General features: G+C 35.3%; 3 protein-coding genes across 3 annotated transcripts in view; all 3 read left to right on the top strand.

The window, feature by feature from the left end:
• Positions 1–17,203, top strand: part of LOC129790699 (transmembrane protease serine 9-like) — a 776,474-nt gene that overhangs the window by 705,760 nt on the left and 53,511 nt on the right. The window lies entirely within an intron of this gene.
• On the top strand, positions 10,457–14,470 carry LOC129789194 (homeobox protein OTX1 B-like). The gene is made up of 6 exons (XM_055825843.1): positions 10,457–10,482; positions 12,787–12,965; positions 13,322–13,473; positions 13,755–13,984; positions 14,118–14,211; positions 14,285–14,470. Exons 1-6 carry the CDS (start codon positions 10,457–10,459, stop codon positions 14,468–14,470), a joined length of 867 nt encoding a protein of 288 aa, XP_055681818.1.
• Positions 15,481–16,905, top strand: LOC129790723 (seipin). Its single transcript, XM_055828397.1, has 2 exons — positions 15,481–15,975; positions 16,045–16,905. Exons 1-2 carry the CDS (start codon positions 15,695–15,697, stop codon positions 16,799–16,801), a joined length of 1,038 nt encoding a protein of 345 aa, XP_055684372.1. The 5' UTR covers positions 15,481–15,694; the 3' UTR covers positions 16,802–16,905.

The raw sequence follows: 17,203 nt of genomic DNA, 5'->3' as shown, positions 1-17,203 counted from the left end.
GTCAAACGTGTAGAAGAGGATGTCAAAGAATTCTAAGTATGTTTGGCACTGGCGTTACAGTGGCAGCCCTTGTAGATGATATCAAAGTACGCAGTGGATAAGATTGACAATAGCGTAACTGTGGCTACCGCTAGAGAATTTGACAATAATTACATGAGGTAGATCTATAAATTGAGGTTCTAGAAGATTTCTAAGGGCAAAAGAGACATATTAGAGCTCGTGGAGTCAGTAATGTCCATTGAGCTGAATACATCGAGACATAGTGGATAAATTACGAATTAGAAATTCGACAGCTGGAAGTTGTCGAGAAGCAGTAACATCAATGGAAGCGGAACTCAATAGTAGCTGGAAGCTGAAGAATTTAGTTGTAGAGTGTCAACAGGAACTATGAGGTAATAGCAGTTGCAGAGGAATTTTTTGTCAGCTAGGGATAGTAGCGTTTGACAAAGGAAACAGTTGAGAAGGACGCTACACAATGAATAGGTCGAGCTATCGAAAGGAGATCATAAGTAGTAAAGCAGGACCGCCAAATCTTTCCATTTTCCGACGTAATCAACTGTGAATAACTAAGCGATAGACGCTCATATCACAACGGAAATCCTTGGCACAATCCCCACAATCTATTTCCCTAAAGTTGAATCTAAAAATTACACGGTGTCACAGTTTGTGTGATATCCCCATAGTAGAAAGTATCGATTTGTTATGAATGCGGGAAGTTTAAGTGAGTGCGGAGAAATAAATTTCTTTACACCAAAAAAAAACCACTGACAATGTCATTAGCACGTAATTTATTGCAGGAGCATCCATAAATTCTTCTACTCTTTCCACGGGGACATTTCTTTTTTTTTTCTTCTTCAATTCAACTCACCCATTCGTTGTCCTTTGGCGTTAAATATATAGTTCAAGCGGGCACCTGTCTTTTTGTCCCCCGCGAATGGTTTTCCTATAGAGAGATATTTTTCTTTGATCAGCAAAATTGAATGAGGGTGTAGAGAGAATGGCTTGAAAAAAAAGCCAAAGGTAGCCGCAAATGGGATCTAATAAAAAAAGCATTTATTATTTGAAAAAAAAAGAGATCTTTCACAGCCATAACTAGAGACGATCGTAAAATAATATTTCAATGCTGTTGTAGTTGAAACGGAAATGCCTTGGAGTTTTTCAGCAAGATCCAAAATGTAACTCTTTTTTGGGTACAGCTTGCAAAGACACCAAAGACATTTTCTGGTGGTGTGTGATTTAATCGGATCCCCCGAAAACTCCATACACAAATATCAATAAATTTTGTGTATTAAAAGCAAATGATTTTTTTTGTACGTCATCCTTGTGGCGGCAGCGAGATGGTGAACAGCAGCAAAAGAGTTTTGTGGATGAGAAAAAAAAATGTAAGAAGAATCAAAGACCGTGGATGGTGGCGAGCAAAGGAGGTTGAATAAATGATATTTCTACTGGCTATGGCACACCAGAATCACTTGGATCGAAAACAGCTTCAAATCGGTACAAAGAAGTCATAAAGTTAATTTATTGATTTATTATGCAGATATTTTTATTTCCATAATTTTTAATTTGAATTCCAGAAGCGCTAGTTAAAAGTTTGTATAGTAGTAGCTATATTATGCATATTTGACTGCTATATAGGCTTTTTCTTCTATCTCTTCCTCTCACATACGAAATATCATTTCAGCGCGACCCTCCCAAAGTTATATTGTTGTTTTTATGTATAGCATAGAAATGTAATAATTTTTATTTTATATTTCTGTGATTTTTTTCTTGGGACTTTTAGAGCTTCTGAACTTTGGAGATTGGATGTTGTATTGTAAAGATCATCCGCATGTTTTAATGGTTGAATTCTAAATTTGTATTTTTGCTGATGCCCCGTCTTATGCTTTTATTTAGTGGAATTAGTGTAGAAATTATGTTTATGTAAAAATAATTTGCTGATACAAAAATTTATTTAAATTGAATTGATCAATTTTCCATTTTTTATTGTTCAAATTAGATTATTTTAGCAGAAAAATTAAAAATTAATCATAAATTGATATGTTTTGACCTTTGAACAGTAACCAGTAGAGATAATACTTATTCTAAGTTCTAAATTTCATTAAATAAAATTCAATACAATAGCAGAAAGATCAAACAAAATTACTAATCAGCATCTTTTCGGAATAACTTCTAAAGTAAATCTGTGATGCTGGTGTGTCTGCCAAAAAGCAATGATAGATTGGGATGAAGTAGAGATGATGACACACGAAATGTGAGAAAAGTAAGAGAGGGAAAGAGAGGAAAAGACATTAATTATCAAATTCGGTTCGCGGACAAAAAGATCACTAATGATAACTTATGGTTCGTATTAGAATCCGGAGGCCGGCTACCGTGTGACGCTTGCCGTATCAAAATAATAAAAGAGGTAATGTTGTGCAGATGCGGATTTATCGTGTTGTGTGGAGAGGAGAGATTTCTCCTCTAATTTTATTACTTACTAATTTTATTTTTCCCATATCCATCTTCCTTTACATCTCAACCTCTTTTTCCCTTTACTTCGTTTCTCATTTTATTTGACTTTTTTTTCCCCTGGCCACTAAATGACCTCTCCTAAGTATGGTAATTTTGATTTTTTTCTCACTCCACACGATGATGCTACGAGATGCTGTAAAATCAACAAATTAATATCATTTTAATTGTTAAACCACGCAGACACTTTTATTGGGCGACTACTTGAATTGGCTTCTTTACCAAAATGATTCTGGGGCGGCATAAAAGTGGTAATACAAGAAGGAGATGTCCCAATCCAAATGATATCCAATTCGAATCTGCACGACAAAAGAATTCCTCCAGAGATGCTCACAATGTGCCTCAATAGAAGCTCAATTTCCATATTTTTTTATGGGTTATCAAATTAATTTTCCCTCCTGAAAGAAATTCTTCGCTTGCCTTTGTTGGTTCTCTTTTTTTTTTTGCCTCCACCAGAGGTAAACAATCTCTGCTGAAGTTCTCTGTCGTTGGAAATTTTTAAGTTTAATTTTGCAAATTGGATTGAATATAAAGAATAATTTTGGATTTTGTTGCATCTGGCAGCGAAATTCTTGAAAGCCTGTTTCTTCCTTGGAGGTTTTTAAAGAAGAGCTTCGAACTACATATCTGAATATAGAATAGGGTGCTATCTGGGCTGCTATTGTTCAAAATCTTATCTATGAACTAATATTAAATACAAAAAAGAACATTCCAAAAAAATCAAAGAGAATGAGAAAAATTTCAATTTCATGTTGAATCTTTACAGTCTTAAACGATATCTTCAGACATTTCGTAAAGTTAAAGCTTCGTATCAAAATTAATGCAGTTTTTATATAAATTTCAGCAATACCACCCAAGTTTTTTTACTTCGTAAAGACTTTCTTTTGAGAATCCGATTTATCTTTAAAAGAAGAGATCCATTTACATCATTGAATTTAAATCAAATCTTTCTCCACCAATTAATTCCACTTTATACTTTTTTTCCTTTTATCATTTTTTGACGGAAATCCCAAAATATTCTTTATCCATTTTTCGGAGTGCTCTGACCATTTGGGATCTTTCGGATTATGTTTATTTAACAATTTGTACGAGGAACTCAATAATCAATTGATCATTTGTTTATTTTCCTTCGCCTGAAGAGGTTGTGGTTGTAAAAACGACCTCAATTGTCTGAATGACTTAATCTCAAGGGCTATTCAGGCGGCTCTTCCTGATGAATAACAAAAAGAATTTTACGCCGCACGGTGCAAATGACTTCTTACGAACTTCTTCGTGGCTTGAACAAAAACCAAAAAAATACGCTGTACTGTAATTGCCCATCAGAGTGATAAGAAATTTCTTCAAGTGAAAATTCTTTGATGATTTAGCGACTTTGCGGAGGTATCATTGTCGGTTTCTCCAACCTTTTTGAATTAAATAATTATTTCAATTGGATTCAACTCTCCACAAGATGACCAACACTGACTTGCAACTTCTCATGAGATATACACAAAATTAACATTTTGTCTGCTGACTGCCTTTTATGTTGGGTTACCATTGGGTGCGTATTGTAGGATTTTATGTGGTGCTTCTGTGATTTGTGGAGAGAAGCGCAAGTGGGGTCATCAATCAAAATTAAATAGCGAGCATTTCGGTAGCCAAATGTTTGTAGTGCTTTTGTGATGTTCAACCATAATGTCATTTTAATTATGGAATAATCTCCAATCGAAATCACACTAAGCTCCAAAATAAAAGTGGGGATTTTGTGTTAAAATACATTTTTTTATGGTCATTACTCCAACCCTTCCTTTTGCTTCTTTTCCGCAGCATGTAATTTTATTGAATAACTAATTATTATGCGATATGTGGTGGTTTAAAATCCCATCATTTGACTCACATGTACTTTGGGATCATTGCGATAACCTGCTGAAAATACATTTACTTATTGCGGTTTAATTTGCTTAACAAAAAAAAATCTATTAAATAAATTTTACCTACTTATTTATTGAAAAAATAAAAAAAAGCTGTATTTTGCAGGTGGAGCTTATCAGCGCAAAATTTCTAAACCAATATATTTTTCTATTTATTATTCAGAAACATTCTTTGCTTCTTCCATCTCCCCACATTCATTTTGAAACAAGATTCAGGGTAGAAAAAAAGTCTGTGATGGAAAATTTCATTGGACAAGCAGAAAGCACTCAACAATCGCGATGGTGGAACAGAAGGATCCAGAAAAAAGGCATCAGACAAAGAAAAGACAAATGGAATGAAATGAGAAAAAGAATATAAAATGGAATTGAATTTGTCTCCTGTATTTTCATCTCCACACCCCCCTCCCCTTGATATCTCACAATCCTCCCCCGTGACTCCTTTTCATTTATTTTACCCTGAAGCTATTTCGCGTTCGTACTCCCCCACCCTCCTGTATCCATTCCACGTTTACGAGAAAAGTCCCCACAAACGATGGGATGTGGAAATGACGAGAATATTCAGGGATGACTGCGGGGGGAGGGATGTGGGGAATGAGAAAAGCGAGGGAACCACACACAGAGGATACAACGCGATGAGGACGTTGACAAACCCCACCATCAACCAACAAACAACCTTTCGTGTATATCATCAACTTTGCATGAGAATTCATTGTGGATCCTTCCTCTAAGTGCTCCTTCTACCATTTACGACATGACATCCAGTGAATATGGGGAGCAATATCATGCGCGTCATCCCATCCCTATTATATGTTGTATATATACGATGGTGGTACTCAAAACCTCCTCTACACACTGCTGTGTTGTTCACCAATTCCCAGAGAATTCTCTTCTCTATTAAATATTTCCACCGTGTCTCTTTCCACCACACTTCACCATAACCCCCAATGCTCCCCAGAGGGTGAATTTTGCACGAGGGGCTTATCATTTCTCCAAGAAATTGTCAATATTCGCAAAAAAAATTCCCAAGTAGTGAAAATAATCCTTATAAAATGTTTTACAATGTAGATACAAGAAATCAATGAGTTATACTCAATTAGCCTAAAAAGTAATAATTCTACATTTTATTATTAGAAAAGGGGTCAAAGCTGTATTTTCAGGAGCTTTTTTCTTAACCAAAATGAGTTTGATTATCTACATCAATTGAAAGCAAAGAAAAATGTTGATTAATAATATAAAAGGTAAAAGATCGTTTAGTTGTGAGATTTGAACTGGAGACTCCAGCAATGAAGAGAAGTATCTCTACAAGCTGAGCTATTTTTAGTGAAATTGAGAAACATATTGTTTTTAAAATGAATAATTTCAAATATTTCTCAACTTTTTTATAACAACCGAAACAATTTTTTAATGCAAATTCTAAGAAAATTTTTTGTAGCGAGCATTGATTTCCTAGCTAACTAGCCCTCTATATGTGGATATGATGCTCCAGACCCTTGATTTCATATTCGTCACTGGTGAGGAGCTCCACTTTCATCCACATTCACATATTTTATCGTCCCAGAACGCGGGTGTGGGTGGTGGACAATACAGTAGGGAATGAGTTGGACATTTTATGTACCAGCAGCGAAATGTCAACTGATTTCGCAGGAAAACTCATCATCATCATTGTCGTCATGGTTGGGAAATTTACCACCCTCGGCCGAGCACTAAACATTTTCATCGCAATATATTCTTCTGTGTGGTCCATGCCAGCATCCCGCGCATACACGTACGCGCCCAAACGCACACATCACAGCTGTATGTATATAAAGGGGCCCAGATGCGAACCTGTGAGTACATAGGAGCTCTATCGATTGGTGAATACGGACTCCGCCTCAATGAGATAGCTGTGGGAGGGCCCCAAAGCGGATACACATCACGCAAGACCAAAAGATCATCATCATCATCGCGCACCCAGAGAGACAGAGAAATATTCGATATATATGGGGTTACTACCGAAAGGCACAACCAGAAAGCGACATTCACAATTTATTGTCTTGGTCGTCTCTCCTGCCTGGATGTGCCTTCCCTCGGAGCATCATCAGGAATTCGCATCCATCTTTCTCATGCGAGAGTATCTCCCCCACGCTATGTGTGGAAAATGAATTATTAAAATTTCTCATTTGACCCATAAATTTGCTTACCACCCCCTCCTAGCCAGCACACCCTACCTTCCATCCCCCTGGCGCGCTCTGGTTGCCATCTAAATTCAGAGATGGGTTCCATTGTGTGTTGCGTCGAGAAATAAAAGAATAATAATAATCCATTTGACATTTAAACATCAACTCTGGCAAAATATTCATTAAAATCTCTTCTAATCCCATATACACCACATCCATCAGAGCCCCCAGTCATTCACTTTCCTATCAATGATAAACCCCAAAATGCACTGATGATGTCAATCACATTCATATCACATGGAGTCCATCATAAATTTAACAGAAATTTGTTAAAAATTGCATTTAAAAATAAATTTTGTACAAGCAATATAATGTTAATAATAATGGAAAAATTGTAAATCATTCGGGCATAGAGCAGTGTGAATTTGTCAGCTGCCCAAAATGGGAAGTGTGGATGAAAAAGCGATGCAACCCCGAAAAAGTACCCAAGGGTTGCCTTTCATTGGACGTAACGCTTTTGAAATATAATAAATATTGTTGACAGCTGTCCCATTTTGACTTTACCAACGCTCATCATTTTTTCATCATCGCACTTTTTTCATTTTTTAAATGCAATTCAGTTTTGCTTCCCCTTTTAAAATGTCTACTCATGAAAAAAAATGTACATATATAAAATCAGTATCAAAAGGGAAACGCCATTTTTGAGGTAGAATGCAAAAAAGGGAAGCAGATAGTTTTTAAATAACTTGAAAATCTTTAGTATTCAATTTTTGTAGATAAGTAAGTTGCATTGAAGAGAAAAGTTATAATTGCTGCATTAATTGCCGAGTTTGCGGAAATTAAAACTTTCCATGAGGTAATTGCAACCACCAGAAGAAAAAAAAACCTTTCATTGATGAATAAAAAATTTCCCCAAAGTTGAAGATTGGAAGAATTTAAACAAAATCTTCTTTTAGGTATATTATAGGGAAAATTTTATTTTTTTTCCTTTAAAGAATTAATTAAAATTTAAAAAAAAGTAAAAAATAATTGTTCCTTAACCAGAATATACACAATTCAATTCCAGAGGTTTACAATAAAATTGCGGGTGCATTGTGAAAAGATTTCTAAAGAAAAATGTTAAAAACATTTATCTTAAAAATGATTTAAATGAAAATAAAGATTTTTCTTTGGAAAATATTTCCATTTATCAGAATCTAATTACAGGATCAGTGAAGATTAACTTAATTGAGAACTTGTAATAAATTATTTAAACAAAAATTTTAAATACTAAAAAAATATTCAATTTTCTTCTTACCCTAATCTTTCCTTTTTAATTTATGAAATATTATACAATAGCTGGGACTAATTCAGTTTTAGCTATGATTTAACTCTCAAGAATATTACGTAAACCATCTTAAAATTTTATTACGCAAATAAAACAAAATTATTACATATTTCTTTAAAAATTTTTGTACTACTTCATTTTAATTTGACTACAAACTATTTTATTTTTTCTACATATTTACAAAGAAGTTTTTAAGTGCATCAAAAGCATCATCATCAAAGGCCAGGACACAAAATGTCTCTCAAACAAAAAGAGTTCATTTTCCGAGTATATAGAACTTTTTTTTTGGCTCAAATAAAAACTTTACTCCGCATGCGTTTTCACGAAGAAATCCTCTCCCTTTTTCCACATAGCTGGTATACATCGTAAATTTCCCCCATATTTCAACTAAAGCATCCCCAATCTAAAGGGTGGAAAAGAGACAAGGACGCCTACAATTCAGCCAAATTACTAAGACTGCGCAAAGGGGAGGAAAATGTTAAGCATTGCTGAAGGAGAGCTTTTGTCGCCTCTTTGTGTTACTACCAACAAGAGGGCAAGATGGATGCGAGTAGAAGAAGTGGAAAACGCAATAATATGGCATGAGAAAAATATTCAATATCTCACTTCATTCACACACGCATCCCCGAATTGACCGCATATTACATTAACCCTTGGGTAGCAAGGATACCATCACCATTGAAGCGAGAAGGAAAATTTCCTCTTGCAAAGTGCTCGAAAAAAAAAACATAAAACAAACTTCTGGGGGGAGAAAAACTTTTGTATATAGAGAAGAAGAGGGGTATCATCCTGAGTAGATTTCTACTTTGGAAATAGTTGATGAATTTTCCCCGCCGAAAAACGCCACGGAAAACTTTTACCTCTCTCGCTCATACAGTGCTGACAGTTTTAAGAGATATAATCCTAATGGTGAAGGACACGGAATTATTGCTTAGAATTTATTGCAATCTGTACCAAAGTAAAAACGAAAATATTCCTAAAGAAAACGAGTTGTTCGCGTTTGAGGAAATGTGATTAAATTATTTTTACATGTAAATTTCAATTATAATTTCCGCAAAGAATAAATCTCTATACATAACATACATTTATATGTATAATTTGTGTAAAATGAAAGAGTTCTAATATATGGTTAGTTAAGCATACTTGCAAACAAAAGTAAAACAAATTAAATTTTAATCACTCTGTGCACCCACGCAAAAGTGTAATTAATTTTGGAAAAAAGGTGATGAAAAATGTGGGCGAAATTGGATAAAATACATGATAAAAAAATAAGCCAACAAGAGCTTATAATAAAAGAACATAAAGCAAATTGTGTATATTTAAATTAACTAACAAAAAGAATAAAAATATACATACCAATCAAATTAATTAAATAGAGATACTACCTACATAAATAGTCCAATGTTCATTAACAAATATAAATCACAATCAATCCCCATTGGGTACAATATTGACATGAAAACTGACATTAAAAAAAGCAAAATAACATTTAATATTGCTAATGGCAAGAGATTTTCATTTATATTTATAAAACACATTGGAAAGCAGAGGTGTGTTGTACATAAATATAAATTAAAATGAGAGGAAATACCACCCAATTTGGTAATGGAATGGGAAGATGATAAAGAATAATTCTATACCATTTGCACTTCAATTAAATTAAATGAGGAATTTTAAATCTTCCCTCCGAGGCATTTTCTCATCTCCCTTGTGCATGTTTCACGCCCGCAATGTTGTGATTGTTTATGTTGGAATATACTCAAAATATTAAAACCATGTGCTACATACATATGTGAAGGTGTGGATGGGGGTGGATTTATATGTACAATACAAATAGGTAGATGGTAATAGAAGTGAAAACAGGTGACACTAAATCCATCCACCTACGAGACATGGCATAGAATATACAATAGGCACAAAACATCCATCTCCCTCATTCATATTCTTACAAAGATATTTGATGTGAAAATTCTAATCAAAAGCAACACTTTCCAGGAAGTTTCTTCATTTAATTTCATTCCACACCACATCTACAATATTTTTGCAAAATATTCTGTGTGCATGATTAAAAGTAATAACTTGGCTTTTCCCTCAACCCTCTCAAACATTTTAGCTCATTCAACCAACAAATCACTTCTTTCCTCTCAACTTGCAAGAAGCGGTGCAATTTCAGTGTAATACACACCCCATTGAGCAGTCAAGTGATTGCTCTATTCCATCAAGAGACCAATAGAACAATCCCTCTGGGCTGTAGAATCAAACAAACACCACATGTGGTTTAGATATTAACACTTCAAATAGCAATAAGTGAAAATTTTCTCATTTTAAACTTCCAGTGAATGAGGAACGTTTTGTAAGCCAGTCAGGACCAAGACTTTGTACAAGAAAGAGTGGTTCAATATTATGTCCTGAAGTACATCATTTCAAAGTACATCGAGTTGCTCTTTTCAAAATCATCCGTATAGAGAGAGGGGACTTGAAAATTCTCGAGTTCTTGTGTAAGAGACTTTCCTGTAGTGTTCTTGTTATTCAAAAACAAAGACTTTTGGTGGACAATGTGGACTAATACATTCAATTCAGGGTAAGTTTTTCTTGGAATTTCAATGAAAACAGACGTGATGTGCATATGATGAAAAGTTTAAGGATTAACTACATTTGTGAGTGCCTCCAACTATCCCTACAACAGGATGATTTACATTCTAAAATCCAAAAAGTTTTCATTACTCTGAAAAACTTTATGGTAAAGTTTTGCTCTAGCATTAATGATTAGCAAGAATCCAGTGAGAATGCTTGTTAATAAATTGATTTTACCTCGCAATTCTTTTATTAAAGGAGAATTTAAATATAAGGGAATATTATTTAAAAATTGTTCTTATAAAATGAAAAATAAGTTTGTAACTCCAGCAATGATTTTGTAATTCTTACACTTTAATTTTTACTCAACATTTAATTCTTTTCCAAGTATCTGGTACCTTTAGACAGGTTTCATGGTTTTTAGATAATAAAACGAAATTAATTTAATTTTTTTTGGTTTAGAAAATTTACATACTTTCCATACTAAATCAAGCCCTCACGTGATAATCCCGAGAGCTCTTTGCAATTAACAATTCTATAATATACTACCACGGTCCAGCTATTAGTTCTAGATAATAGCTGGACCGTGATACTACCTATACTTTTAGAGGAAACAGAGCTTTATTAAAAGCAAAAATAAACAAAATTTTATCCACTTTACATCAACAAAATTTCGATTTCCTAAGATTCCAAAAAAAAATTTCTTTGGCAATATAGCCCCAGTTGTTGAGCACTGTGATATCTTACCATAGTGATGATTGGCAAAATTATGCAAAAAAAATTGATCCCTGAAATAAAAATAAAAATTTACCATATTTTAAAATCACAGCTAATAAATGAAATCTATAAAAATTACCAACTCTGATTATATTAAATTCCTTTCCACGTAAAATAATTGAACTTATGAGAAAGGCAGGGATTTAGCGAGCTCCTAGACAACGATAGGGAGAGTCGATAAAAATAATTGGCCATGCAAGAGATTCTTCCTTTTAGTTTGCCTTGTTCACGACCAATTTATCTTCTCCATCGATGGCAAGTGAATTTTCAGCTTTTTGAACCCATCGGTGACCCTTGAGAGCACAAATGTTGCCCCAGAAGAACTATAGCGAGTAATTCCATACTCATGTTGGCAATTAACGAGGGATGATGATTTAAAAGTCTCTCCTCCCGAGGCAGCAACATTTTCACCCCCAAACCCAATCATCTGAATCATCCTCATTTGTTTGGTGCAAAGCGCAGAGAATGAAGAGCAAAGAGGTCCGCATGAGAGATAACAAGGGGTGCGTTTTGCATTAAAAATCTCCTTCTTTTAGCTGATTGATGCCAAATGGACAAATTAAAAAGGTACTGGTGGGCTAAGTGGAACACTCTCAGTGCTCTCAGTCATGCATCGCAGATCTACATCTCTGGTCAATTAGTTCCAAATGAGATCATGGGTTGATGAAGCACTGACAAAATCAAGTGAAGAGGAATCCCACTTGTGTGTGTTTTTATTATCAATAAAGGGGGCCAATTTTCATCAAACATAATCCGACGAGATTAGAAAGAAACATCGCGCTGTTTTATAAAATGAAAAAAAATCACCTAAAAACAAATAATGCTCCAACATTAATCTCAAAGCTCTTTTTTGGCCATCGTCAATGGGAGGTAATACACAATTAAAGCACATAAAAAGACACAGCGCGATTGAGAGAAAAATAATGATGTGGAGAAGAAGCAAGAAAAAAGCCAAGTTTTAGTGAGACGAGAAATGTCTCGGATTGGATATTTTATGGAGAAATTTGAAACTCTTTAAGGGGGTTATTAAGAGAATAATCCTCATTCTGTCTCACTCTTTTTCATCCTTTTTTTTCTTCTTGATAAAAAACACCCAAAGTTCACGCATTTGGTACAAAATAAGAAGTATAAGCAGAAAAGTTAAATGAAAAAAAATCAAAGAATATTCTCTCACTATATTGCGGCAAAGAATCTCGATTGAGGAGTTATTAAACACACTGTGAAGCGAGTGTATAAAGATTATAAAATAGGGGACTTGTTTGACAAAAAAAATTGTAAATGAAGCAAAAAAAATCAAGAATACAGAGGCTGCAACTCACTTTAATCCACTCACTCCGTGAAAAAGTACGGAAAATCCTTTTAAAATGAGAATTTATGAAAAAAAAATCTTTAGAATTTCGAGTAAAAAAAAGCGATATTTTTTTGATCTTCGCGCCATATTTTGAGATCAACAGATGGCGTACAATGTATTTTCAACAAGTTGCTTGGCGCGAGTTTAAATTAATATTAGATTATTTAATCTTTTCTCCCTCAGACGTTGCTCACCGGATGATGATTTTGCATTTTCCGCCTTTGCACCCCAACCCGTGGGTGGTGGCGTGAGTATGAATAACGCAGGAATGTCACCATATCTAAATATCAAGAGTCATCATAGTACCAACCCATACCAAATGGGACTTATGGATACTTTCCATTCAATGGGATACCCTCCGGGTAAGGGCTATAAAGTGGCTGAAGCGCCTGGCATTTTATTTAGACAGTAGATTAACTCTTCATCACCCAATACACGTGCTAAAAATTAAAAGATTACTTCCCTCGCATGCAAAGATGTATTTTTAATGGTCCACCCTTGTGGCTTTTATTTCTCAATTCGAAGCCATATAGAGTGAATAAAATTACCAATTGCCAATTTCAATATTTACATTCAAAATTAACTCCTAAGCAAGAACATTCTCATCCCCAAATCACCCTGAAGCGTGGGATTATTCGCTCACTTACAGGGGGTTGATTTTTTCGTCTATTCCATATTATTCTTTTCTACCACTAACAATGCTTTTACGGGGTTGCAGGACATCCGAGGAAACAACGAAGGGAAAGAACAACCTATTCAAGGGCTCAGCTTGATATTCTTGAATCACTTTTTGGGAAAACTCGCTATCCAGACATTTTCATGCGAGAAGAAGTGGCGCTTAAGATTAATTTACCCGAATCGAGAGTTCAGGTATCTGACTATTCTATGACTTGAAAAAGAAATATTTTTATGACTTTTGCAAAAATTCAACAATAGATTTTGACCATCAAAGTTAATAGAACTGGATTGAATTTATTATTGTATATTTTCTTATTATGTACATTGATTTCAAAATGAATTCATTCTCACGTCCATGGAACGTGACTTTACCACCCCTCCTCGTTAGAAGTCAGAGGATCTCTTTTATCCAGCATATAGCCACACAATGCTGCATACAATATTAAATCTCTGTGACCATTAATATGATTAAGGTCTGGTTCAAAAATCGTCGTGCCAAGTGTCGACAGCTACAGAAGCAGACGCAACAGACGAATGTTCTTACCACAAACACCAATGGCGCAGCATCCGCAGAAATGAAGCGTGTGGAAAAGGCACCATCTCACGCGAAAACCTGCACTGGGGGCTCAGCCACCAAGAACACCAAAAGCCCCTCAATGGCCAACAAAGTAGCCACAACAAGTGGTGCTAAGAACACAACAAGGTCAGTAATACAGGCTCGCTCCCATCTATTTTTGTATGATATTTTGGTATATGAGAGAAGCGAGGCGACATCGCATTAATTTGATAGCATGGTGCCCAAATCAAACAATAAAAATGAATGACATGGATTACAGCTCTTCGGCAGCATCCACAAATCCCACCAATGGATCCGCAACATCGACTAAATTAACAACTCACAGTCAATTCCTTCTCACGACCTCCTCACAAGTAAGATTTGGGATTCATCTCCAGCCATTTAACGTTTTTTTTTCTTTAAAAAAATTTTTCTTGAAATCTACAGGGACAGTATGCAACGAATAGTCCAGCCAATGGAAGCATCATTTGGTCACCTGTATCCTCGAATCCTGGACCAGTAACCCCATGTGGAAGTATACCGAGTTCGTATGAGAACTGCTCATCTTACTACTCAAATGTGGACTATTTGGGAGCTTCGTTTCAACAATTGGTACCTAACTTTACAATTTAAGAAGAAAAACTATTTTTTTTTAATTGCTTTCAATGCATTATTTTAGTTATTTGTTACATTTCTTATTAAATTTTAATGCATTTAGGATTCAGAAATTTCACTCTTGAAGCTAGAATTTATTTAAAATGCAATGTTTTTAATTAAATTAAAGAGACGCCAATTAACCCATTGTTCTCTACAAGCTCTATCCATTAATTCTAAATATTATTCTACAATTTATTAATTATGTTAAAGATTTAAATGTAAGAGAATTTTCTTAATTTTAATATTTTTTGCTGAGTTCTTTTCAAGATCCTAACGTTTTTATTTTCATTCAGATCGCGTGAATTTTGAAAAATAAACTTAAGAACTTTCTGAACCTTCGTATTTAAGATAGTTATGAGTTCAGAAATTAATTCTCAAGATTTTTAAGATGTTTAAGATCTACAAAAATCGGATTTATAAAGTTTAAGGAATATTTTTTGCAATTTTAAGCAATTATTTTTTTAATATTTAACTCACGGTTTTATTTCAAAGTTCATAGAATATTTTATGAAAAAAATCTTTGGTTTTTTGCAGGATAATTCGTGGTTATATGGAACACCGTGGGATACTCATCAACATCAGCACAAAAACTATATTAATAAATTGATGTAAAAATTATTTCTTTTATTTATCACCCTCAAAATCCTTTGGTTTTCCCGGATTTTCACAAGGATTTTACTACGGGGCTTTCTAACGGAAATTTTTAATTTCAAAATGGAATTGGCAGTTTGAGACCTAAGCTGGAAAAAAAGTCAGCGGCTGTCTGTTCCCAGCACAAATCTTTGTTTTTATAAATGATATTTTGCGAACTTTCGATGCCAAAAGACGTGGATGTAATCTTCTGACTCCATAAACTTACTTTTCACGGAAAATTCAGTTGAAAATGCGATAAATCTGAAAATTTTTTTGTCATTAATTTATTGACTGATAAACCCCTAGAATCCCGCCTTTAATCATAACCTCAAAAAACATCTTTGACTGACATTTTATCATCCGGGAGAGAGACGTTTCCAGGAGATGACCTTTGAGATTGTGGGTAATCCACGGGTGCGAGAAAAAAACGCTGCGTATCGACAGAAGCAAGAGAAATGTGGCAAGATATTCTGAGTGCGATAAGAGAGTGAGTGATGGAGAAAATTGCTAAATACCCGACCTTGTAATATTGGAAAAAAAAGTGTGGGTGACGAGCCACGCCGCGAAATGGGATTGTATCAGATGTTGGTGAATCTGGTGGATCCCTTTGGGGTCATCAGGAACTTCATCGTGAAGCCCGCCAATGATTTTGTCTTCTCGCTGTATGTTCACTACAAAAATCGCACTGCCGAGGGCGTTAACAATGTTCGGGAGTTGCTTCTCAGGACACTCATTGTCCTCTTTGCTATTGCTGCAATCATCTGGACAGCTGTCTTCATGTACATCACCTTCTACTACACCTACATGCCTGCCATTGCTCACATGAGGCCAGTTCACATGCAATTCAAGTGAGTTCTCTCAATTTTTCAATGCCCCTGGTGAGAAGATTCAGCTTAAAAGTGTTTGGATTCTTTCAGGACGTGTAACTATGTCCAGGGTCCCTGCACCTACCCATCAGCCCATGTTTCCCTGACAAAGAAGCAGCAACTTCTGATGGTTGGTCAGCCGTACAAGGTTCTCGTGAATATCGATATGCCTGAAACACCCCAAAATCAGGATGTGGGAATGTTTATGGTGTGTGCAGAGATGCGGGATCAGAGTACAAGTCTCCGTGGGCATTCATGTCGTTCTGCCATGCTTCGGTACAAATCACCTCTGCTGAATAGCCTGATAACTTGGGTAATGTCCCCCCTGCTGATCCTTGGGCTACGTGAGCAAAAACAAATCATCCCCGTTGAGCTCTTCTCGGATTATCTCGATGAGAAAACCTACCCCGTGACGGACATCTATGTGGAGATTCAGAACAAGGCTGTCCAATTCTACGAGGTGAACCTCCAGATTACGGCTCAACTCAGTGGATTGCGCTTCTTTATGTTTCATTGGCCAATACTGTCTGCTACAGTAGGCATCAGTACAAATCTCTTTGTCATCCTCCTCATCTGCCTCCTCAGTTGGTACCATTGGTCTGATACAACATGGATTGAGGAGGCACGAGAAAAGTATGAAGCTCTCAAGAGGCTGAATCCCCTTGCGGCGGAAGCAACGAAATTCCATTCAGAAGTCTCAACGACATCCCGAGGAGATACTCATAGCTTCATCGATGACGAGGATGTGAGTTTGATTGAGGATGTGGGATTAATTGATGATTCCGAGGGCACAAGTGAGAGAAAGTGAAGGAGAGTTGTCTGATTTTGCATTCCAAAGCACCCCAAATTGTTATTTATATGTAGGTACTCGCAGTGCGCTTTTTACACGAATTAAAGACATTTTTAAACGGATTTTTTGTTCGTTTTCTCGAGGCGTCCTTCAGGTAACCATTTTGTAAAATGACTCGCGAAGGTTTCGAGGGTTTCGAGTATTCCATCTAAATCTTAATTTGTTTTGTTTATTTAACTCAATTTTTACTCACCATCCAACAATTTTTATTCCACAAAACCATTATATCTACCACGAAAGCACCAAGAACTCTAAAAAGAACATTTAATCTTTAAGAAAAAAGAATTTTACTTTAGCAAAAGAAATATTTCTTTAATCCGTTTGCAAGATTGAGGTTATGTCTTCATTCAAAACTGAAAA

Source organism: Lutzomyia longipalpis, chromosome 2 (genome assembly GCF_024334085.1).
Source record: "Lutzomyia longipalpis isolate SR_M1_2022 chromosome 2, ASM2433408v1".
Classification (NCBI taxonomy): domain Eukaryota; kingdom Metazoa; phylum Arthropoda; class Insecta; order Diptera; family Psychodidae; genus Lutzomyia; species Lutzomyia longipalpis.
The sequence above is the reverse complement of the archived record's forward strand: the minus strand, read 5'-3'. Positions and strand labels throughout refer to the sequence as shown.

Coding starts and splice junctions, on each gene's coding strand:
- LOC129789194 (XM_055825843.1), top strand. CDS start 10,457: ATGTGGACTAATACATTCAATTCAGG. Junction 12,966..13,321: donor TTCAATGGGATACCCTCCGG/GTAAGGGCTATA, acceptor ACGGGGTTGCAG/GACATCCGAGGAAACAACGA. Junction 13,985..14,117: donor GGTGCTAAGAACACAACAAG/GTCAGTAATACA, acceptor CATGGATTACAG/CTCTTCGGCAGCATCCACAA.
- LOC129790723 (XM_055828397.1), top strand. CDS start 15,695: ATGGGATTGTATCAGATGTTGGTGAATCTGGTGGATCCCTTTGGGGTC. Junction 15,976..16,044: donor CCAGTTCACATGCAATTCAA/GTGAGTTCTCTC, acceptor GGATTCTTTCAG/GACGTGTAACTATGTCCAGG.